Raw genomic sequence first — 23,884 nt, forward strand, 5'->3', positions numbered from 1 at the left:
AAGGAACTCCAACCGCTAGCAACGGGGCGGGCCCCGGCTGAGGAAATCATAATTTTTTAAAAGGCCCACAATGGTGGGCCCAATACCTGTTTTTGAAGGGCATGAAGAGTAAATATATATAATTGATTTTTTTTATTTTTTTTATTTTTAAATAGGTGGGCTGTTTGGAAGCGTCTTTAAGGACTGTTGACCCTCTTCATTCCCAAGATTTCCACAATTTGAGAGTTCAAGGTCAAGCTGTGGAAAATGTTGAGTTTCCCTTTCATAGTCAAACTTGGAAAGCTGCAAGAGCAAGCACCTCAAAAACTCATGTTTGACCAGAAGGCTTGGACAGCCTAGCAGAATCAGGTTTTCAATTATTACGAATTCCAAATGAGGCCCATGGTTTGGCGATCCAGACCGTTCATCTTAAGGGTACAAACTAAGTATGGACACCCATCGCACAATTCCAGTTGCCTGTAAATAGATGGTCAAGAAAAAAATTTAAAAAAAAACAAACAAAAAAATCACATTAGACCGGAAAGGGGCTGACGATTGTATAGATGGGCAGGCATCGTAAATAGAGTTGGATTTTTTGGCCATGGCTCATCCACAGTTGGGTGCTTCAGATCAATAGTCGGGATCGCCAAACCATGAGCTCCACTTGTGCTGATTCCAGCAGCAGAGATACAGCCATAGAGGAGTGGATTAGGTACCACCCTTACCGTGGGGCCCACCTTAATATATGTATTCTACATCCACACTGTACATCCGTTTTGCCAGATCATTTTTAGGCATCAGCCCCAAAATGAAGCAGATCCAATTCTCAGGTGGACCATACCATAGGAAACAGTGGTGATTGACCATTAATGGGCCACAAGTTTTGGATCAAGCTGATATTTGTTTTCTCCCTTCATCCAGGTTTTTGTGACCTTATCAACAGGTTGGATGGCAAATAAACATTACGGTGGGCTTTAGGAAGTTTTTAATGGCAAGGCCTTCAATCACCACTGTTTCCCATAGTATGGTACACCTGAGATTTGTATCTTCTTCATTTTTGGGCCCTTGCCCTAGACTGATCTGGAACCCTTGCCCTAAACAGATCTGGAAAAACAGCGTGGATATAAAATACATACATCAAGGTGAGCCGCACGGTAGGTACCACACCATCTTGGGTGAGGCTGGGGCCGCACCTAATCTGCTCCCCAGCCATAGATACCATTGGGCAGTGGATTCACTTTGCACAAACTGCCATGGGGTGTAGGCCTGTAAATGGAAGAGTCCTGGGACAGTTTTCGCCCCGATTTTGAACTACCATCAGGCTGGCCCTACTCAAAATTGTGATTTTTGTTGGCCCAGACCCAGTCCATTTACAGCCGCAGATCTCACCTGTCTACTGCAGCTAATGTGCTGTGTTGAGGGTAACATAACATTAAGCTCCCGCATCGAAACGATAGGGAATCTGAGCATCTCCATGGGGTGATTTTTACCAATATAATGAGACAGGTACAGGAGCTTTCTTATCTACTCCGTGCTGCTGCAAACTGCAAAAACTGCATAAACTCCTACCAACATCATCTATCATCACAATACAGATTAAACGGATTAAACTGAACCACAGATTGATCAATTGATTTATGTGGACCAATGTCATTTAAGAGGATGCTATTGAGAAATCCGTACTATACCCATTAATTGTGGTACATGGGCCTACTTTTTTCTCCATGTTTGTAACTCCCCATTGAAAAATCAGGAGCTTAGAATGATACATTCAACTAAGGAGTAAAAGAAAATAAAACCAAGACAGCGCTGCCATTTCCTTTGCTACTCAGCCCCGCAATGCTACATGATATCGAACACCTACAAAACATTTGTTCTACTTCTTTCCAATGGCAATTTCCGATGCTGCTGCTCCCCTGAAATCTGGAGGCAAATCAATCGCTACAATATCAACATAGGACGACCCACCTCATTTAAGTTTCCATTCTACAATTTCACCCATTGTCATAGATCAGCTATTTTATCGAGTGAAGAGAAGTCCGTGTTGATATTGGAAAGAGCCTCTTGATTGATCTCAACCGCCCTGCACAGATTTGGTAGAGATAATGACGATGAAGATGATCCTGATTCTTGTCTGGGTATTGATGTATCTCCAGCACTCTGGCCATATGACGTCTGACCGTCCTCATTTTCATGAGAAACAGCTTCTTCAAAGGCCAAAGAATCGGCGGATTCATTCCAACCAAACAATGGTAACTTAGTCTCCATGCAGACCTTCAGTTCATCCATGGTTCGGGCTTTGGTCAATTTATCAAGAAGATCATTTACTGCGGCAGACCTTTCACACCACCATTTGTCTGCCTTTTGGGGCCTTCTAAGCTCTTTCTCACTCTTGGAATCTTCTGCACTTGCCAACCTCCCCTCATCGTCAAACTCACTTCTCTGTAACTTCCTCAACCCTTGGTCAACAAGATCTCGTAATCTTTTCCTGAAGTTATCTGCTCTCTCAATGTTTGATTTTAGCCTTGCCTTCATACCTGATATCATTTTGAAGGGCTCATCCACGCCAGAAGTGGTAGCTTCCAGTCCAGTAAGTGGGCCATCTGGTGCAAGTCCTTCTGAAGAAGGATCGACAAAAAATGCTTCCTCCAGTAAACTAACATTCTGCATGTACCTGTCGAATGCTTCGTTTTCAGCTTCAACGTTACTGTCATTGTGATCTTTCAACTTGGAAAACCTCCACGCATTTATAGCTGCAGCATCCTGAAACAAAATCCCACATTCAGCCAAAATCTAGCAAAGCCACCTGCAAGATATAGGCTGGGAACAGGTGAAAATAAGCGCAACACAGACCTTCCGTGACAACGGTCTCCTTGCTCGGAGAGGAATATGAGCTCTATTGAATTGTGCAAAATTGTTGGAAAGTTGCCGAAGTGAGGAGACCCTTAGAGAAGACCTAACACCAAGTCAAGATATCAAATCAGGAGAAGAATTCCAAGCAGCATTTGGGGTTCTATCTCTACTTCTGATGTGCTGAACACTACAACTTACCCTGTGGTAGACACGTCAGAGGACGATTGATCGAACAAAGGAGAGCCTGAAGATGGTGGCTTGTCCGGCAAAGTGGAATTCTGTTTGAGAACTTTGATGCCAAACAATAAAACATGGAAAACAGAAGTCATCATCAAGAGACATGCATAAAGAATTCCTGAGTGAACCTCAGCACAAGAATGAAAATTCGGATCCACTGCATTGATTTCAAATATTCTAGCAGTACATGTATGATATGAAAGTTGCTGCATTCAAACACTATACAAGTTACATGATACTGTGTTCAGATGCTGGACAGGTGGTAAATCATTCTTCATTAGTGTTAGTACATGTGCGTGGACATATACCTTATGTTAGATACAGATACAAGGTCTCAGGGATAACATGCTAAGAACTCGACATGATAGATACAAGGTCTCAGGGATAAAATACTAAGAACTCGTCATGATGATACATGCTTACAACTATATCATCATCATCATCTAAGACTTATCCCAATTAACTAGGGTCAGCTACAATAGTCCTTTTCCACCATTCCACTCTATCAAAAGCCATACCTTCAGTTAGACCATAGATCATCAAGTCTCATACCGATTACTCTCCATTCACATCCTTTTGGGCCTTCCCCTTGCCCTTTTAGAGCCTTCAACTTGTACAAATTCGCTCCTAATCGGCACAGTTCTTGGTCTCCGTTGCACATGACCAAACCATCCAAGTCCACCTTCCCTCATGTTGTTACCTATTGGTACTACTAAATTCCCTTGAATGCATTCATTTGTAATTCTATCCTTGTCTTGCCACTCATCCATCTCAACATCCTCATTTCAGCTATACGCATCCTATGGACATGTTGTTACTTAACAGCCCAACATTCCAACCCATGAAACATGGCTAGTCTTATTATAGCTAATGTTTTCAATATCGGTATTGATGGATGTATCACACCTCTGAGATATTGAAACATATCGGTTATTGCATGGGAAAATATTGGATGTATTGCATAATGTTTAGCTGTTTTTGGATAACATTGGGAAATTTGTCGAATTTTTCAATGAAACTTCAGGGGATGTTTAAGAAAACATCATTAGGAAATTTGTCGAATTTTTCAATGAAACTTCAAGGGATGTTGAAAATAACATCATTACACATTTAGAATCAAATATCTCAAAAAACAAGTGCAGATAATAAGTTTCCCTTGTATAGTCCTAAACTATGCAATGTCTAACAGAAGTGATGCAACTATATTCAAAATCAATACATATCATTTACAAATCTAAGAAATGGATTTGGGGGGGAGCGGGGGTTGCAAGTTTTTTTTTTAATCTTTTCAAAAAACCCAAGTGTTGTTGTCGGTATCTTTTTATCGATGAGACATCATGGATACAATGCAATACATTGCGATAATATCGTTGATATCCAAAGGTACTACAACTTCCTGTGGGTTTCATATCACCAAGGTGAGATGTCAATAATATCAGCCAATATTATCAGTATCGCAAGCATTGCTTATAGACATCCTATAAAATTCCCCTTTCAATTTTGTTAGTACTACACAACAATCACATAAAACTTGAGAGGTACATCTCCAATTCTTCCACCTGGCTTGAATTCTTTGGGCAACATCCTTCTCAATCTCTCCACTTATGAAGTATCAACCCAAGATAATGAAAGTGGTCATTTTGGGAAACTTCAGTGTTTACTAATTCCTCATTCCCACTCCCATTGTCACTAAAAATTGTACTCCACACAACACCATTTTAGTCTAAACCAGTTTTAAATCCTTAAGAGTTCTAAAGCACCTCTCCATAAATCTAGCTTTGAGTTTATGCCCTCCTTCATTAATCAATATGTCATCTGCAAACAACATACACCATAGGATTTTTTCCTTGCAAATGCTCGTTAACTCATCTATAACCAGTGGGAAAAGGAACGGGCTCAATGTCGATCCCTAGTGCGAGCCTACAATAATTGGAAACTCACTTGTCTCTCCATTAGTGTTCATCACGTTTTCAATGCTCCCTCATACATATCCTTAATCATGTCAATATATCCTCTCAAAACTCTTTTGTCTCTCAATACCCGCAAGATTAATTCCCTAAGGACCCTATTTAAGCTTTCTATTAAAAATCATAAGTTTCTCTAAGTCAATAAAGACCATGTGGAGATCCTTCCTCCTCTCCCTAAATTTCTCCATCAATTGTCTAAAGATGGAAAATAGCTTCGGTGGTAGATCTCCTTAACATGAAACCAAACTAATTTTCTGATACATTCGTCTCATGCCTTATTCTTTGTTCAATCACTCTCCCAAAGTTTCATAGTATGACCCTGATGCAGGGACATGTGATGACCTAATCCTAGATGCATGTATAATCAGGTTAAAGAATGCGCAATAAAGCCTCTGAAATAAGAAAAAAGAACAAAAACGCCTAAAACTAAAACACCCGTGTGGTAGGGTGTGAAATCTGACCCATGGATCTATGGTCAGGGTGCAGTCATGCCACTCCTGCACTCGTAGCACGTCAGAAAATGGGTCCGACAGACCCAACGTCCATCCACATCAACTCATCCGCTCCGGTACTCTGTCGGCGACACCACCTCCTCTGATACACTCTAAAGGGTGCACCACTAATGTCCGCACCAGACCCATAAGTTTAACCCCACGATAGTTAGTGCAGCTCCGTATGTCTCCTTTATTCTTATAAATAGGTAACACAATACTTTTCCTCCATCCGTCTAGCATTTTCTTCAATCTTATAATCTTGTTGAACAAATTTGTCAACCAAAATAACCCAATATCTTCTATACACTTCTAAACCTCCATTGGCATGCCATCCGGTTTGAGGACCTTTCCTATTTTCATTTTTCTCAAAGATTCTTTCACTTCAAATATCCTAATCCTACAAAAGTACCTATGGTCGCCAATGTCGTCGAGTTTATAGTTACTTCTATCTCTATGCTCTTACTAGTACCCTCTATTGCTTTTAATGCATACAATTATATAATAACATTGAAAGATATTATTATCCATGTTTTAGTTCAAAAAATCAGAAGCACTTGTATATATATGCTATATATATAGTATGTAAATGATGCCAATAAATGAGACAGACTAGATTTTCACCTAATAGCCATATCAATGTGTCCAACATGTGTTCCAAGGGGTCATTTTTTAAAAAAAAAAAGGCATCTCTTTGTTACTAACAAGAGCATGCTTACCATGTATATAACATGGATTTTCAGCTTTTGCACAGCAACTCTTGCATGACTGATATGGGCACCTGCATCACCAACAACGAATGTGTCCTTCATTTGAATGTATTACCATCTCTGAACATGTCTACAGTAGAAAAGGCTCCATGAGAATCATAGAGAAAATGTTATGTTTTGCAGCTTAAAGAGAAGAATTCCATGCTTGGCTTTTGTGATGGCCCATGCTTGCAAAAAATAAAAACCGCAAATTGGAAAACATTTAAATCGGAAAGCAAAGGAAGATTCAGAATTCAAAATAAAGCTATTCTATGTACTTATTTATTTGAACAGGCATAGAAACCGAAACAGTTTAATAGGTAAAGGCAAGCATCCCTGTAGAAAAGTCTTGATGGTCATGCCAAGGGTTGCTGAAGCACATCTGAAACTCATGGTGTTGTCTGATATGCAACCCAGAAGTGCCAGCAGAAAAGATTGATAAAACAAACAACTAAGAAGAGAAACGGTGGGAAAATGAATATGGTCATTTGGAATGATATTCAAATGATATAAAACCGTTGATCAGTTATTGCATTTCAAATCTTCCATTTGCACATGGATTTGAAAACCAAAAGAAACTGAAAATAATACAGTTGGAGTAAAAGATATACAGAGGTAAGATAGCGGCAGCTGGTGGTGGAAAAGAGAAGAGAGAGGAGACTGAAGAAGTAAGAGTGAAGCCATGAGCAGAAGATATCCTACCACTAGGTCACAAAGCTATTCAAAATATGAATGTGAAAACTCCAAAAAGGACCCCAACTAATTAGATGAACTAATCATTGTATGCAAAGTTACAACAGTTGAGACAACCTCTCTGGAGACTCTCCCAACATCAAACCAATACCATGAACAACATAAGGCTGGCCTTCTCAAAATTTACAAGAAACAAACACTTTGTTTCAACTTCAAGGTGTTTTATTAGAAAGCACTTTATAATTTTTATTTTTATTTTTTTTTAAAGGTCTTTTTTTAAGGCAAGAAAGCATAAAATTTTAGAATTAGTCATATGCTAAAATTCTTGGATAACATTTTGAACTACCGTAAGTTCAATGATATCAAACAAAATTTTTAACTAATATATTTATAAGAAATAGCAATGCTTCATAACATTGTTGTTCAATGTGCATGAGATAGACTTACAGCGGTTCTCAAAGCTTCCTTTCTCATTGAGCCTGAGGGGACTCGGCCCTTAAGCCTAAGGTATTTATGTGCTTTACTGAAGGCTATGTGATGAATCTAGGCCATCCAATCTTTTCATCAAGGCCCAGATTATACACCATAGTTGGCCAATTCAAGTCAGGTCCATCCAACCATTCGGAATAAAATTCATGTATATTGAACCATCTTGAAGATTTAGAGAACATTAAGGGTTCAGATTCACCTGATCAAACATCTAGATCAGATAAAGAGTCGAGATGGATGTTATGGAACAGATTAACCATCCAAATGGACTGGATCTAATCGATTGACCCTGATTGACAATTAATTGGACCATTAGATTCATTTTTCCAACCGCACATGCGAAATTCAAATGCCCCTCAAGGATTCTCATCATCCATAGCCTAAGGGCCCATTTGGTAGCAGCAAAAGCTATATTGGGCAGGTTTGCATGCACACCTGTCCTGAACATGCCTATAATGTTTATCCTCATGTTGTTTGTCAAACACCCTGGAATAAGAATGCATGAACAAGCACATGTAACGTCTGTCACATTACACATATGGACACATGAGGCTTACGTAGATTGACAGTGGTAGGCACATGAAGATTGATGGCATCACATGATGCACATCTAGAGCACCTAAAGATGGATGGTGTCGCATGTGCGCATTAGCAAGTGGCACATGTGTGGTGAGTGAAGATTTATGGCAAATGAGAGGCATTTCAAAAACGGATGGTGGCATATGTGGGACATTGTCACATGTGGTGCATTAGCAATTTAGCAACATCAATCATTGTCCTATGATGTACCAAATGGAAATGGGGATGAACACAACTTATTCTGCATATTGTAGAAATTCTACTATCTCGACTAAGTTCTCCTTCATGAAGAAGAGTATCTCTATTAACTTGATTCTTGTGCCAAGATGAATGCAGACAAATCGTGAATAACCACCCAAAGATCGGATTTTGTTGACAAGAGCAACTAGCACACAACTTTTTGAGCTACCAAATGGGCCTTAAGCGTAACTCTCCAACACCTTAACCCAAGAGCATCCCCGTCATCTTCCACACCACTAGCCTTTGTGCACTAGTGAGCTTGAACGCAAACAATTCGATGCCTTCTCTCTCATTCCCAATAGCTTTTGCCACTACAGGATGATGCCTCCACTTCCGTTACACCCCATCATCATCCTCAGCAAGTGCAATACATAGTTGAATAGCTCCTGTCACTATTTAGGTATGCATTGAAATAGAAGTTCATCATCATCACCATTGCAATCATCATAATCACCATAGCCTTATCCCAACTATTTGGGGCTGCCTTAGTTCTCAAACTATGAATCAGCACACTCCACAATAATCACAATATATTAATAGGAAAGAAGCATCTAAGTGTTCCATGCATAGACAAAAATCTAACTTAAGCTTCTTCATAATGCGAGGAGACCTTAGAACTCATTCTGCCTTGTGGCTCACCCTGATGCCCTTTTGTACTATCACAAAGATAATTGAAGAGGCAGCAATGGATATTGATGCAAGACCATACAATCTGTCAAGTAAAGTCCACAGTGGACCCCACTGCCAACCGATGACCAATTGGACTGTGGGTAAAACAGATCCAACAGACGTCCCAACTGTCTACATGTCCTATGGGGCCTACAAGATCAACTGGTGGACAAATATGCCAATTGGATACTCCTTTGGGCCCATACACTAAGATTTTCTTTTTTTTGGCAAACTGGATGGCCTTTATGCCATCTTTTTTTACAAACTGAGCGGCATCTTGGAGGTTTTATACAAAACTTACAACATACATATGCCATATGGTTGGCATATAGACTCGCTGATATAGCTTCATATGGTTGGAATATACGGTGGTTTAGCATGGTTACTCATATTCAGTTTCCTAATTTTGCTCGTTGTCTTTCATTGCAAACAGAGACAAAATAGATAAGTTACTTGGGCTAAAACACTTGGCTTCTTTTGTTGATGGTTGGACTTTATGATTTGGCTATATTTTTAATATATACAGGTCTTATCATTATCATCCAAGTCTTATCCCAACTAATTGGGGTCAGCTACATCAATCCTGTTCCACCACTCAACTCTATCAAATTCAAGGACCATATCCTCAATTAAACCATAGTTCATTAGGTCTTTTCTTACTGCCTCCCTTTTGGGATTCTTTTTCCCTTGCCATTTAAAGCCTCCAAGTTGAACCAACTCACTCCTAACTAGAGTAGTTCTTGGTCTTTGTTGCACATGGCTGAACCATCTAAAAGTCTAATTCCCTCATCCTATTGTCTTTTTGTGTAACTCATAAGTAACCTCAGATGCATTCAATTTCTAATTCTGTCCTTCTCATCTTGCCATTCATCCATATCAACATCCTCATCTCAGCTGTGCTCACCCTATGAACATGTTGTTCCTTCAATATCCAAAAATTTGGCCCATAAAGCATGGCTGGTCTAATGGCTATCCTATAAATTCTGCCTCTTAAGTTTGATCGGTATGCAGTGGTCAAATAAAACTCCAAAGGCACATCTCCACCTCATCCAGCCAGTTCTAACTCTATGAGCAACATCCTTCTCAATCTCCCCACAAATGATTTTTATTTTTTTTTTTCAGATGAGAATTTTATTAAGCAGAAGGGGGGAGAAGATAAAAGAAAAAGGAAAAGAAATACAAAAACCAGTCCCAAAAATAGCAAGAAGAACCCTAAATAGAATTAACACTCTCGAGAACACCCCAGCCGAAGATATATTGAGGTTCCTGAAGCATTGGTTATACCTTTCAGCCCACAATACTGCCAAGAGAAGGATTCGCCATTTCCTTTTTACTTAGGCTCCTCCTAGGTTCGCATGCCAACCGCAAAAAAGATCGTGTACAGAATTAGGCATGGCCCACGACACTCCAGCCAAACAATGGACACTCCACAAATATCCGAAGAGAAAGGGCAGTGAATAAAGAGATGATCCACTGTCTCCTTCACCCTGAGACAAAGGAGACACATTTGGGAGTGACAATCCTCTTTTTCTTAGATTATCCATCATCAGAACTCTGTTCCAGCCCACCAGCCATCCAAACGCCACGACCTTTGGGGACACTCCACAAAACTACAAAGAACCCATGTGACAACAAGCAGAAGAGACCAAAAAGGCTGAGAGAGATCTATAAGCGACCAAACAGAGAAAAGGCTTGAACCCGCCAGCGACCAGCAAAGAGAGTCTTCTAGATCAGAGGATGGCAAAAAATCCTATAGGTGAGAGAGAAGAAGAGTAAACTCCTGGATTTCAGCATTGGAAAGATTTCTACAGAAAAGGGGGAAGACAAACTCCTTCCTCTACAAAACAGTCACCCACCAAAATGTTTGGGTTCATACTAATAGCGAATAGAGAAGGGAAAGATTCGGCTAGGGTGGGGGAACCACACCACATCGACCAAAGATATAAAAAATGGTCATTTTGGGGTAATTCTTGGTCACCAATCTTAACAACATGATTTTTTTATATGAATAGAAATTAGTTTCTTCTTGTTTCCTGCAATAAGATTCAAAAAAGAGGAGATATTCTTCTAGAACCCTTCAGTGTGATTCCATAGAGCTTTGTGTGGAGTGATTCCATATATTCTCTTTAATTGTTTTTATTGTAATTTCTTGCTGATTATTGGGCTAATTGAAGATCCATAGGAGCAGCTAAAGGTGAAAACCATCATCTAGAATAGGTATGTATTCCTAGATCTCTTGTTCTAGTTCATATTCATGTAACATTCAGTATTAGGGGTGGAAATGTGATGCAGGACATGGAAAATTAAATATGATATGCAAGATTTCAGGCTTAGATCCTACCAATTCAGAAACAATCACACAAATTCCACGTCCCACATGAAAATCCAAACATTCAATTAGAAAGGGGAATCTATGCAGGTCCAAGCTGACACAGGCTAGGACTGGACCAATAAAAATTATAAACCAAACGATGTCAAAGGGAAATAAAATCAACTACTCATGCATAAAAATCAGTCCATAATCCAAGGGATTCCCTAATTTCAATTCAAGGAACCCTAAGGTCATAAAAAGGGGCAAATCAATTAGGGATCATGTAATCTAGGGTTAGGATTCATGAAAAACGACTATGAGAGGATAAAAGAGGATAAAAAACCTGAGCCAAAAGATGATCCTGCGTGTGGACAGCAACAATGGCTCAGACGGACGTGCGTGTGATCCCGGCCGCACGTGTGTGGGGCCCACTATTTAGAAAAATGTCACCTTGGCCCCGGTCGGCCAGGAATGGACTCCAAAACCCTCAAATCTCAGCTCGATCCGATGTACGGTTTGTGCGTGGTGCTCCGCCGAAGTTTCAGCTCGCCTGCGGGCCAAAATCTGGAAACCTGCTGTAATGAAGAAATCTGATGCAACAAAAGGACAAGTTCGAAGTACGAATGGTGGGAGAAGATGGAAAAAAAGATGATGGAAGATGGGGGTGAATTGGGATCGATGTGGCTTCACACCACGGTAGTTAGCCTTTTGCAAAGGGAGGGCTTCGCACCCACTTTTGAATTCTTCCACAACTCACGAAGAGAGCAGAAAAATAAAGCAGAAATTTTTTATTAACTTCAATGAATGAAAAGAACTACAAGGGGTGCCTATTTATAGGGAGAACCCTATACCCAAAAATTCGCACCATGTGCGACACCTATTACTTGGCGATGAAGTAAACTAAAATAAAAACCAAATAAGAAAATCTAAAGCATTCATGATGTTCTAAATAATAACAATAAGTAAAGCCTAAGGTATAAAACCAATCCGACGAGTGGGCCACAATCATGAGATCCCATGGTGGGCTTTTCTTGACTATCGGGCCACTTTTCTGAACAAAAACTTGACTTCTAGCTAGGAGGCCCTCCCTGGACGTCGTCATCAAGCCAGATCGAGGGTGGGGTCCTCCTTCTACGTATATACGTGCGTAAGGGGGGCGGCGTGAGTGCGCGTGTGCGCATGATGTCCCCATCAAAATGGGTCTAGTTTGGGTCGGGCTCAGCACAAGCACGATTCATTTACTAAGCGGATGAAAATTTCTTGCCCTTGCCCAAACCCAAGGTATGCCAAAAAAGTTATGTAACGGTAACCATTGCGCTTAATGGGGCTGAAATAGCCATAACAGTTGCCTGTAACAACCCCGTAACAGTCTGTAATAAGGCCGAAAGACTCGAAACAGATTTTTTTCAAAAAAAGAAGAAGAAGAATGGTTGTAGCTGTTACGGCCACCGTTATTGTTATGGAACACCTTGCCCAAACCCAACCCACAACTCATTACCCTCCAACCTGACCCAACTTGACCCCCTTAAAAATTCATCATGCGTGACCCAACCCATGTAATTATAAATGGGCTAGGCTCGACTAACCAACCCAAACCGCCATGACCCAACTCAGATTTAAGAATGGAATATGACATTAAGGTTATGCACAACCTAAATTTAAGAATGAAATAATTACAACTATGTCACTAACTTAAGTGAAATGACTCATCATCCAAAATAAGAAAACTAAAACACTTATTATCAATCTCAACCATCAAATAAATCATAAAAATAAAAAATAAAAAATAAAACATAAAGCAAGATCAGAGTCAAAGGGGCCCAGATCTTAGAGATATGGCGGCCCGATGGCCTGATCGACAAGATCCAATGGTCGGATCAACACGACATAAAAATCATATGACTAAAATGGTCTCCTAAGCAGCCCACATGCATCATCCCAAAGTGGGGTCTTCCTGATGCACATCCAATGCATGTGGGGTCTTTAAAATGGTCCGACGGGCCCCATCTGGAACTCGTCTCCCGTCCACAAAGAAAGTCACGCTGATGTAAGTGCTCATCTCTGTCTCTGGTACACCCGAGTAGGTCCTCTGATGTCTCCCATCAAACCACCTCTTGCAAGACAAACATTAGCGATGTGCATAGCATCCGATGTCTTCTTACAAGGAATGAAATGGGCTATCTTCGATAACCTTTACCCAATTGGCACACGACATTAACAAATAATAATTCTAACATCTTTCTTCAAACTCAGCCAATAGAAATGGTCGCCAACCAGGGCGGTTGTTTTGTTCATACCAAAGTGACCACTGAGGCCACCTGAATGAAGTTCTCGTATATTCAATTCTACTCGGCTTTAAAAATAATAATAATAATAAATAAATAAATAAATAGAAATAAAAATTAAAAAAACTAGTCCTCAAGTTTAAATTGGTTTTCATAATCTTCTGCAAAAGATCCACATTTGAAGTGTCTTCTCGGTTTCATTGGCAATTGATGGTGAAGACGTACATGCCTGACATGCAACTTATGAATAATACAGCTTTGAAATATGTGTCATCCTTTCTTTCACATCTTGGCGCTCCTCCATGTACTAGACGTCGATTGTGACCCATTTGTCAAAGTTAGCTTTTGATCTGTGGGTCATGATTGACATTAAGTTGGCACTATGGTGATTGTGAAAGTATCCATCTCTTCGACCATCGGATCGTCCATATCTGTTAAACCTTCAATCTCTTCAATGGGATCATCCGCCAATTGATCTTTTGGTTTGATTAAAACTTCCTCCGATCTAGCCATTTATCCATCTCCATCCATGGATCCATCAAGCAATCCAAAGGAGGGTTGCTCTTGGATCACCACACTATCTACGGCCACATCATCCCTAGAAAGTCCAGATAAAATAGATTGAAACCCATATTGCTTTTTCCGGTTCAATCAAGGGCTCAAAGCAAGCTCTAACCACCTCCTTGAATTCCTTGAATTCTTTTGCAATATCTTCCTTGAACGCTCCAATCTTCTTTTTTAGTTCCCGCGGATTCTCCGCTCACGTCTCTTGAACATTCTTAGCCATAGCTGACATTTTCATGCAATAAGAGGCTTTCAAATAACAGACATGTGGCTGAAATCGTTCATAAAATTGAGAGAGGTGTTGAAAGGAATCACCATAAGGCACATAAGAAGATGGGCATGACTTGAGGTGATACAAAGGATGATCTTTGATCACTAGAGTAACTTGAATAAGAATAACGCGATGGCTATGGAAGGGTATGGGTGTCTGAATAAGGATAATTGTATGAGGCATATAAACATCTCCCTATTCAACGACATCCCCAAGAATGAACATGATGGTATATAGGCTTAACTTTAGGCTTGAGTTATAGATCTATGGGTTTTGGGGGTTTAGCATGGGTTTTGGGGAAGATTAGGAAAATAAAAAAGGCAAGGGAATTGATGGGTTGAAAGCATGGTATGTCATAAGAGTCTTTACATAAAGGTAACAGTCAGTGTTGTCAAATCGCATATGCAATTGTATGCGATCGCAGCATATGCGATCGCACAATCACATATGCCATGGCATATTTTTTATATAATAATAAAAAAAAATTAAAAAGGAAAAAATTTGAAAATTTTCTTAAAAAATAGGAAAAACTTGCCTAATTAGTACACATGATTGGATTGGGTTATTTTACTTATTTCATTATAGGTTGAGTGTTTCATTAAGTTATATATTTAATTACTTATATTATATTATATAAATTTTAACAAAACAATTAGGCTACATTAAAAGAGAACTAATTATTATAAACTTCAAACAAAGAAATTTTATTGATAAATGGTTAACTTGAAACAACTTACAAGTTATAACTTACAACTTAATTTACAAAAAATAAGCACAACTTATAAAATATAAAAAATAAACATACTTGAAATAATTGTAGAGAGATTAGAGTCAGAGATTTAGAGCTTTGGAGTAAAGAATAGTGAAAATGGAGGGGATATGAGTGCTTATTTATAGGCAAAAGTTCTCCAAATTGAAAAAATAAAAAAATAATTAAAAAATTGCTTCCACTCTGGCTATTGGGAAATATGCGATCGCATACTCTGCTATGCGATCGCGTACTCGCATATGCGATAGCATATTGGATGCATATAAAAGTATGCAATGGCATACTTGCCACGGTATGCGCATATGCAATCGCATTTGACAACAATGGTAACAGTAGCAACCATCACACATTATGAGATCATAACGGTTGTAATGGCCGATATGGGAAAAAAAAAAATTTGATTCGTAACTACTGTAACGGTATGCGATCGCATTTGACAACAATGGTAACAGTAGCAACCATTACACGTTACGAGGTCATAATGGTCGTAATGGCCGATATGGGAAAAAAACTGATTCGTAACTACTACAACGGTCAATTACAAGTTTTTCAATTTTTTCAATTTAAAGAGAGAGAGAGAGAGACTATAACGGCTGTTATGGGAGTTGTAACGACCATTACAATCCATATCGTAGAGGTAATGGTAATACCTTGGTTGGAACAGGATTAAGATTTGGTAGGGTTAGAAATGGATACAGTCAAGGTTTGATGTGTCTGAGTCTCTGATGGGGTTTTTTTATATATAGGGCATTGAAAAAGGTTTTGGGAAGGTTAGGTGTATGATAAGGTATGGGTTCTCCAATCTTCTAAGAATGGTTTGTGTTGGAATGGCAGAATTAATAGGTTAATTCAAGTAATTAAGGGTAGGTTTGGGATGAATATAGAGACAAAAATTGGGGAAAGAAGAAGATGGGGAAGAGGAGAAAATCCCAAGAGCAGAAGTTGGCTCGATACCAATTAATGCAAACCCCAAATGAGGAAGCAAATAAATCAAAGAAAAGAATAAAGAGATTGTGGGGAAAGAGACCCAACAATCCTCTAGCCGAATGCTAAAAACCACGAATGCAAGACTGTGAGCGAGCTCAACATTCTTCTAATCGTAAACTAGAGATCAGTTCCCCCCTTCAACAATTACCATATAGAAATCAAGAGAATTTTCATAAAAGATAATATCATTCAACCATCTTATTCCATAGGCCTAGGCCTTATTTCAAATCAGTACTAGCAATCTGCAATAAAAACTATGGAAATATAAAAATAAAATTCCAAGCTAGTAAAGATCTGGAAAATAGAAAACTAACTAAATAAGGAACCACTTAAATAAGAAAATTTAAGATTTCTTCTTGCCTAATATAAAGATATCAAAGGATATTATCTTATGAAGAGATTTAAAAGAAAAGAAAAGTAAAGATATTTCCTAATGTAGAGATTTGAAAGAAAAAAGAAAGTAAGGATGGCCTAAAAAGGGAAAGTAGGTCCTTTTTTGTGCACACGTGTGGAATGTGGGGTGATTGCATCAGCCAAGATAATCATGTCTTAATTTCATTTACCAATGGATGAAATTTCTAACAAGTGAGATACTTGCCAACAACCCATGCTATTGTGCTCTTTAGTCACCTTCAGCTAATTAGAGGCTAGGAAATAGATTATAGATTCACGCGAACTTTAGTTGCCAACATTTTAACTAAATTGAGACCAATGCTAGCAACCAGCAAACACTGATGTAAATCAGAACCTCATCATCCCTTATGACACCTCCAATCCTAGATTTCCCTATATTGCCCATGGAGCTTCCATCTATAATTTTCACCGCCTTGGTGAAGGGAGGGCCCCAATTGGTAGGGAAAAAAAAAAAAACCACAACCCCTTGGATTGTCCTACTTTTGAAAGAAGTAAGAAATGAATGAATATAGTGATAGTTTGGTTCTAAGAGGAGGTAGTTCCCAATTGTAGATCTTCTCTGAGGTCTTTCCCTTGTCTTAGATGAACCACTCCTATTCACATAATTGTTTTGTACTTGGTAAAACTAGCACATGGCATGGTAGACGTCCACGCAATCAACTGGCACACAAGATATAGTCAATGGACCTAGCTCAACGTACTTTTGTGAGCCACCTGATGTGATAACCAATGACCTAGCTCAATGTGCTACAATCAAATTGTACATGCACTAATCAATGGACTTAGCTCAACGCAATTTAGTGGGCCACCTAACGACTGGAATTGCCTATTCTTGGGTCAAGACCGTCTAACTATGGGCACAACTCAATGATTGTCTTACATGCCGCACAAGTGAGTCCCATTTGCACAGTTGATCTGATTTACCTCTTCATCCTCCCTCTCCTATTAATACACACAGTAGAATTCTTGGCAATTCAAAGGTTGATAACAGGGCAGGCGTCGGCCAAGTAAAAGCAAAATTTTAAACAGGGCCAACCCGACCAGTTCAAATTCCAGGTCTAAATCACCTCAGGCCTGCCCGTTGCCAGGCCTAATTCTTTCCCAGTATCCAACCACAGGTCCTGGATTCCACAGTTTCCAAATCCAGGTCTGCAAACATGACTGACAGAATCTAAGTCTCAGGGAATTTGCTCCGTGGAAACGAATTCATCAGTAAAACTCAAATTCCAGGATGGCAAACGAGCCCTAAAAGAACGAGGCCAGGCCTGACCCAGAGGCCTCCATCCAAAACGGGTGGGACTGGGGCCGGGCCAGGCCAGCCCAGCCCAGAAGCAACCCTAGCTACAATCATAACGACGAGGTCTGGGTAGGGTTTTGCAGTCGTCAGGATTTTTATTTTTATTTTTATTTTTTTTTAAGGAAGAAAGGGTGAGGGTTATGATGAGACCTGGAACGGGCGACGTTGCCGCACTTGATGCATTTGGGCTTGTTGAGGCCGCGGAGAGTTTGCTTTGAGCGCCGAGGTGGAGTGCTGCCGTTCGTGTCGTTGCTGTTCGGGACGGGCGAAGCTGCTGCAGCTGCTGCTACCTCCATTCCCTTCTCTCCTTCTTTTCCCCTCTTTTCTTCTCTTCTTTCTCTGTGGAAATCTATCAACCACGTTCACGGCAAAATTGGTGGGCCGCTCTGGAACGAGCCGGAATCCCGCCTGCGCGACTTCTTGCTAAGGAGGCTCTGGCCCTTTCTACCCTTCTAACGGAGTTGGATGGCATACAAACAGCGCGGTGGGCGCCGGATAGGTTCTCGTTCCGTAACCGTGTTGTGGCCCACTCGAGGTTTGGATCAGCTTAATTTCTGGCTCACTTCCTAACATGAGCGGAAGTGGATTGCCTGACGTGGCCCAAACTCTGTGGGACCCACTGTGATATAAGTGTTTTATCCATGTCCATCCATTTTGCCCGCTCATTTTAAGAGACGTGTTCAAAAATGATGCAGATCTAAGATGAAGCGGACCACACCACGGAAAACAGTGGAAAATGAGACGAGCTCAAAAATGATGCAAATCTGAAGCTGAAGTGGACCACACCGCAGGAAACAGAGGTGATTAAACACGCACCGTTGAAAACTTCGTGGGGCCAAATAAGTTCGGGATTAAGCTTCTATTTGTGTTTACCCTTCATTCAGGTCTGTGTGGCCTTGGGAACAGGTTGGATGGTAAATAAAACACCACGGTGGGATTTAAAACATTTCCTTCAATGGGCGTTCAGTCCCCCACTGTTTTTGTGGTTCAGTCCACTTGAGCTTTAAATCTGTATTATTTTTTAGCTCAAGGCAGATGTACATCGCAAATACAACACACACGTCACATCATAGTGGCCCCACAAACTTGGGTGTTATGGTCCAAACTATTCAACTAGGCGAGAATCTCTGGGGATTATTTGACACTTGTGGATTAGGGGCATATTTTTTTCTTTTTTCTTTTTTTTTTTACGCACGCACGTGCCGTAGTGGGCTTTCACCACTAATGGATACTTGAACCCTTGACCGGGTGTGGATTAGGGGCATATGTTTGTGTGTGCGTGTGTGTGTGTGACACTAGGGGCATATGTTTGTGTGTGTGTGTGCCTGTCTGTGGACTAGGGGCATATGTTTGTGTGTGTGTGTATAGGGAAAAGGTTCCGCGCAGTCGAGCTCATGGGAACTTCCCATGAGGTCCAGCTATGTGCACCCCACCATGATGCGTGTTGAAAATCTACCCCATCAGTTAGATGCACCATTCCATGGTGGGCCTAGGGCTTAAAATTTAAGTCAATCTCTGACTTGTGTGGGCCACACCACATACGAAATTTGAGAGGGGTTACCCACCATTAAAACATTCATAATCATTTGTTAGGCCTACCGATGTGTGTTTCACAAATCCAGCTCACCCATTATGTGTGTCCCACTTGGATGAGGGGTCAAACCAAGTTTCAGACGCATCCAAATTTTAGGTGGGCCCACCAAATTTTAGATGGTATGGCCCACCTGAGTTCCATATATAGCTGAATTTTTGGATATCCCATAATTTAAAGGGGACCCATCAAATGCACGATGTTGATGTTCGACACGCATCACAGTGGGGTCCACACATCTCGATCTCATGGGAACTTTCCATGAGGTATGTGTGTGTGTGTGAAGTGTGAGGTCGGCTCGAACATCTATGCACAACGCGTGGTCAGATAGTACTGGTCATGACTAAGGAGCTCCTCAATAACTAAAAATGGATAATCTGTTGCACTTTGTTGTGTGACGTCGATCTCTCCCATGGCCTCATCTATGTCTTAACTGATGCTCAGACCTCTTGGGGGCCTCCAAGGCATGGTCTCATATCGGAACGATGATGCCCTGCTCGTAAACTTACGAGAGAGCCCCTGCACCGTACGATAAGATTAATAGGATGATCATTTCCGATTTCGCTTATGTTCTACCAAGAAAGGAAGCTCAGTGTCAGTGCTTAGATACGACATTCAAGGACAAGTCGGTAATCTACCCAGTGTTAAGAGAAAACTCAACCACAACTCATCAGAGAACTCGGGTTGGCAAGTCGACCTCCTATTGCATGTTTCTTCTACTCTCGACCACTTAGACATTATTAAAGAGATTTCTTCGAGATCTTCGTCGAGGATCTTGGGAGATTACCGCAACACGTTCAGGATAAAATTCCCTCTACAATACGCATCTACTTAGCATGAAGATTGCCATGTACCCACCGCACTTATCAACTATAAATAGAGAATTGCTCTACAGTAAAGGGACTTTGTTATGAGTAGTAAAGGACTGACCAGAGCGACCTATACTGACGAGACTATCACACCCCCAAAGTGAGGATTCCATCTCCAACCGTTGAACCTAGCAAGTAGCCTACCAAATCGACTAAAACTAAAGAGGTTCGAGCTGCTTGTGAGTTCACGAATCATTGAACTATCGGAGAAGACCGGTACATGTTAAAGTCGACCACGATTGTGGTCTAATATCCAAGATAGGTTAGCTCCAAACTGAACCTCGAGGTCGGTATCTTCTGGTTGACTTCGACCAGTTATTCCAAACTCCGACCACTCGATCTTTTAATATAGAAGGGTGCCGAGATCTCCACCGTAGATCTTGAGAAGCAGTTGCCAACTATAACATTTCGGTTGACAGATCAGCTTGGTTTGTAACACCCCGGAGATCGACCACATTCACTCCGATCTCCTCGAATACTAATCATTGGAGGGTCTCCCTCCCATCAGAGGGAGATCAGGTCCTCGAGATCCCTGCCAATGATCCCGCTAAGGATAATACCTTGATTTCGGAAAAGATATCTCCTTTGATTGCACAACTACTATGAAAAAGTATGATCGTACACAAATCCAAGAGGCTATAAATAAGAACATCTCCAACTATGGATGGGTGGCACACGCATTTTGTTCATTTGTTTTTTATCTTCCTATAAATCATATATTTGGAACAATATGGATTGAGTTTTCTTAATTTCAACTGACTATGTTTATTGTGTTGATTATTTTATAATATCAAACTATCTAGATCGTAGAACCACCCTCACCAAGTAAAAAAACTAGATTGTTTGCATAATGATGGCTCGTGAGTCACTTGCGCCTATTTGTTGAAAAAAAATCATGTAATATTTTTCATTTTTATCCATCCAATAAGCAACCACAGTTCCTATAATAAAATAATCGAATGAGCATCATTTTTTGGTAATGATACATTTAAATTGAGAGTTATAAGCCTAACCATCTTTTATAGAACTGAACATTGGGCAAACAAAGAACAACGTATTTTATAAAATAAACGTAATTAAATAAGGATGTTAAGATGAATGAGTGGTAAGATTTAAAAAACTGTAATAAAAGGAAAAAAAAGACAATAAAACCATAAATAAATGATTTCAATGGAACCAAGTAGAAGTAACAAAATAAGGAAAAATATACATACCATATTAGGTTACGTGTAAAGGAGACTTAGACTTGCATGAGTACGTTCATATAAGTAAAACGCTCTAAAAGAAAGAGGAGCCCAAAAGATATAAATGTAGTAAGAAAATAAAAATACAAGTCCGAAGACTCGGACTTAATGCCTCGGGTCACCGAAGGATGTGTCAAATCCGAGGCATGATTCGCTAAACCGAGACAAAGGTTGAGTCGGCTCGGACGACTTATCGGCGTTCCGGGCATGCGTCGGGCGGACCACCTTGCCAGACCGACCATCGCTAGGTCGGGCCCCATCCCGGATATCTTGGGATAAGATCTCCGACCCCGAAGCTCACGGGATCGGATGAAGGCTCAAGATGGGCACGATCCTATCTCCGTGATACCAGGAGAAGATCCCGCGCTTAATATCAGGAAGAGAATCCTTGTGCGACAAATGCCCCAGCAGCTATAAAAGAAGGACCCCTGTCACCTTGAGAGGTACGAAACAAATTCTCTCAAAAAAGTTCCTCAATACTCTTAGACCCAGAATCCAGGCCTGACTTTGGCATCGGAGGGTCCCCTGCTCAAGCCAGGGTCTCCTTTGTCCCCTTTTTGTGCAGGTACACGGAGGTCCAAGGGGAGGAACCGGACATTTGCATCAACACTTAGTATATCGGGAACCGTACAAAAAAGCCATCTTATATCTCTATACCGATTTCAATGGTGATGACTAGAAGGACGTTCCTGAAGAAGATTTGAATGAGAATGCGATTACAGGGCTAGCGGGTCCAATCGCGGTTCCCGCAGCCAAGAACCCACCTAACAACCGCCGACGAGGGCGACCGGAACAAGCAACAATCAACGGGTCGCGACGATGGGCGGTTGGACAAGGAGGTTCAAGAAATCCGCTCCGATATGAATATGATGAAGCAGATGTTGGAACGAATGTATCAGCAGCAAGCTCCCGCATCCTCAAGGGGAGACAGCGCGCTACCAACTACGGCGGTTGATCCTCAACCTTCCGCGCCGCAGTCTTTCCGGCCGAGCCAACCCCAAGGCGGATCAGAACCATCTCCAGCGCAGTCAGCCAACGCTTCCCTCCCCCCGACTGATCTTCGGCACGAGATAGAGCGAAGAAGGCGCAATCGCCCATCCATGGAAGGCACGGCAGAGAGCAGTGAACCTTGGAAAGCCGATATTCAAAATTTTAAAAGAGAAGTGCGGGAAGAGATGGCGAAAGAGATGGCGGACATGAAGCACGGCCGGAATGTATATTCAACCGGGTCCGAAGCGAAGGCGTCCCCCTTTGTGGACTCGGTACTGAAGGCCCGGTTGCTCGAGAGGTTTCGATTACCTCAAATCACTCCTTTCACCGGCAAGACCGACCCGACCGAGCATATTGAATGCTTCAGAACCTATATGGAGCTCCACGATGCCTCGGATGCGGTAATGTGTCGGGCCTTTTCTCTTACATTGACCGATGTAGCTCGACTGTGGTTCAAACAGTTGAAACCAAAGTCCATCAGTTCATTCGCTGAGCTGAGCGACGCCTTCCTCACCAACTTCATCGGCGGAAAGAAGAAATTGAAGCCCCCTGCACATCTGAACAACGTAGTTCAAAAGCAGGGAGAGCTATTGAAAGATTATATCAAGCGTTTTAATTTCGAATCCCTTCAGGTTCGAAAACATTCAGAAGAAACGGCTCTCAATGCGCTCATGCAAGGAGTTAGAGATAAGTCATTCCTGGCATCTCTAGACAAAACTCCGCCCGATACTCTGGCAGAATTTATGGCACGGTCGGATAAGTATGCGAATGCCGAGGAAGCGCGAATCCTGCGTGAAACTAAAACTTTGACCAAAGAGTCGGCCAAAAAGGAAGCCGACTCGGCCGGAGGAAGGAAACGCAAGGATGATCAAGCGCGTGATGAGCGAAGGTCAGGCAAACGGCCGGATCGAAGATTTTCCACATACACTCCCCTGAACAAGACTCGGGAAGAGGTATTGCTGGAAATAAAAAACGAAGGCTTTGTTAACTGGCCCAGTAAGCTCAGGAGTAATCCTAATCGGCGGGACAAGGATAAATACTGCCATTATCACCGTGATCACGGGCATAACACAAGTGATTGCCGTCACCTAAAAGAAGAGATCGAACGACTCATAAAGGACGGCCGACTCAGAGAACATATGGTTAAAGCTAGGGCGGCTGAGGCACGCCCGACCGAGAGCCAGCCTATGGAAGAAATCCGGACGATTATCGGCGGTCCACAAGGCGGGGGCGACTCAAACAATGCACGAAGGAGTCATACAAGAAAACTTAGTCAGCCTCAGTCCGAGTTCATGATCATCGATCGGCCACCAAAGGAGAAGAAAAGAGAAAGATATTGCATCTCG

The 23,884-nt window shown here is 41.2% G+C and overlaps 1 protein-coding gene and 1 long non-coding RNA gene across 2 annotated transcripts; one reads left to right on the forward strand and one right to left on the reverse strand.

Annotated features, from left to right (window-relative positions):
• Nucleotides 1–1,584: 1,584 nt before the first annotated feature.
• LOC131248111 (uncharacterized) lies at nt 1,585–18,310 on the reverse strand. The gene is made up of 5 exons (XM_058248166.1): nt 17,995–18,310; nt 6,247–6,308; nt 3,031–3,121; nt 2,833–2,935; nt 1,585–2,742 (listed from the first exon to the last, which is right to left on the reverse strand). Exons 1-5 carry the CDS (start codon nt 18,138–18,140, stop codon nt 1,984–1,986), a joined length of 1,161 nt encoding a protein of 386 aa, XP_058104149.1. The 5' UTR covers nt 18,141–18,310; the 3' UTR covers nt 1,585–1,983.
• LOC131248112 (uncharacterized) lies at nt 17,696–17,961 on the forward strand. The gene is made up of 2 exons (XR_009172144.1): nt 17,696–17,840; nt 17,872–17,961. It is a non-coding gene; the product is annotated as an uncharacterized LOC131248112 (long non-coding RNA).
• Nucleotides 18,311–23,884: the final 5,574 nt, after the last annotated feature.

This window comes from Magnolia sinica, chromosome 6 (genome assembly GCF_029962835.1).
Source record: "Magnolia sinica isolate HGM2019 chromosome 6, MsV1, whole genome shotgun sequence".
NCBI classification, from domain to species: domain Eukaryota; kingdom Viridiplantae; phylum Streptophyta; class Magnoliopsida; order Magnoliales; family Magnoliaceae; genus Magnolia; species Magnolia sinica.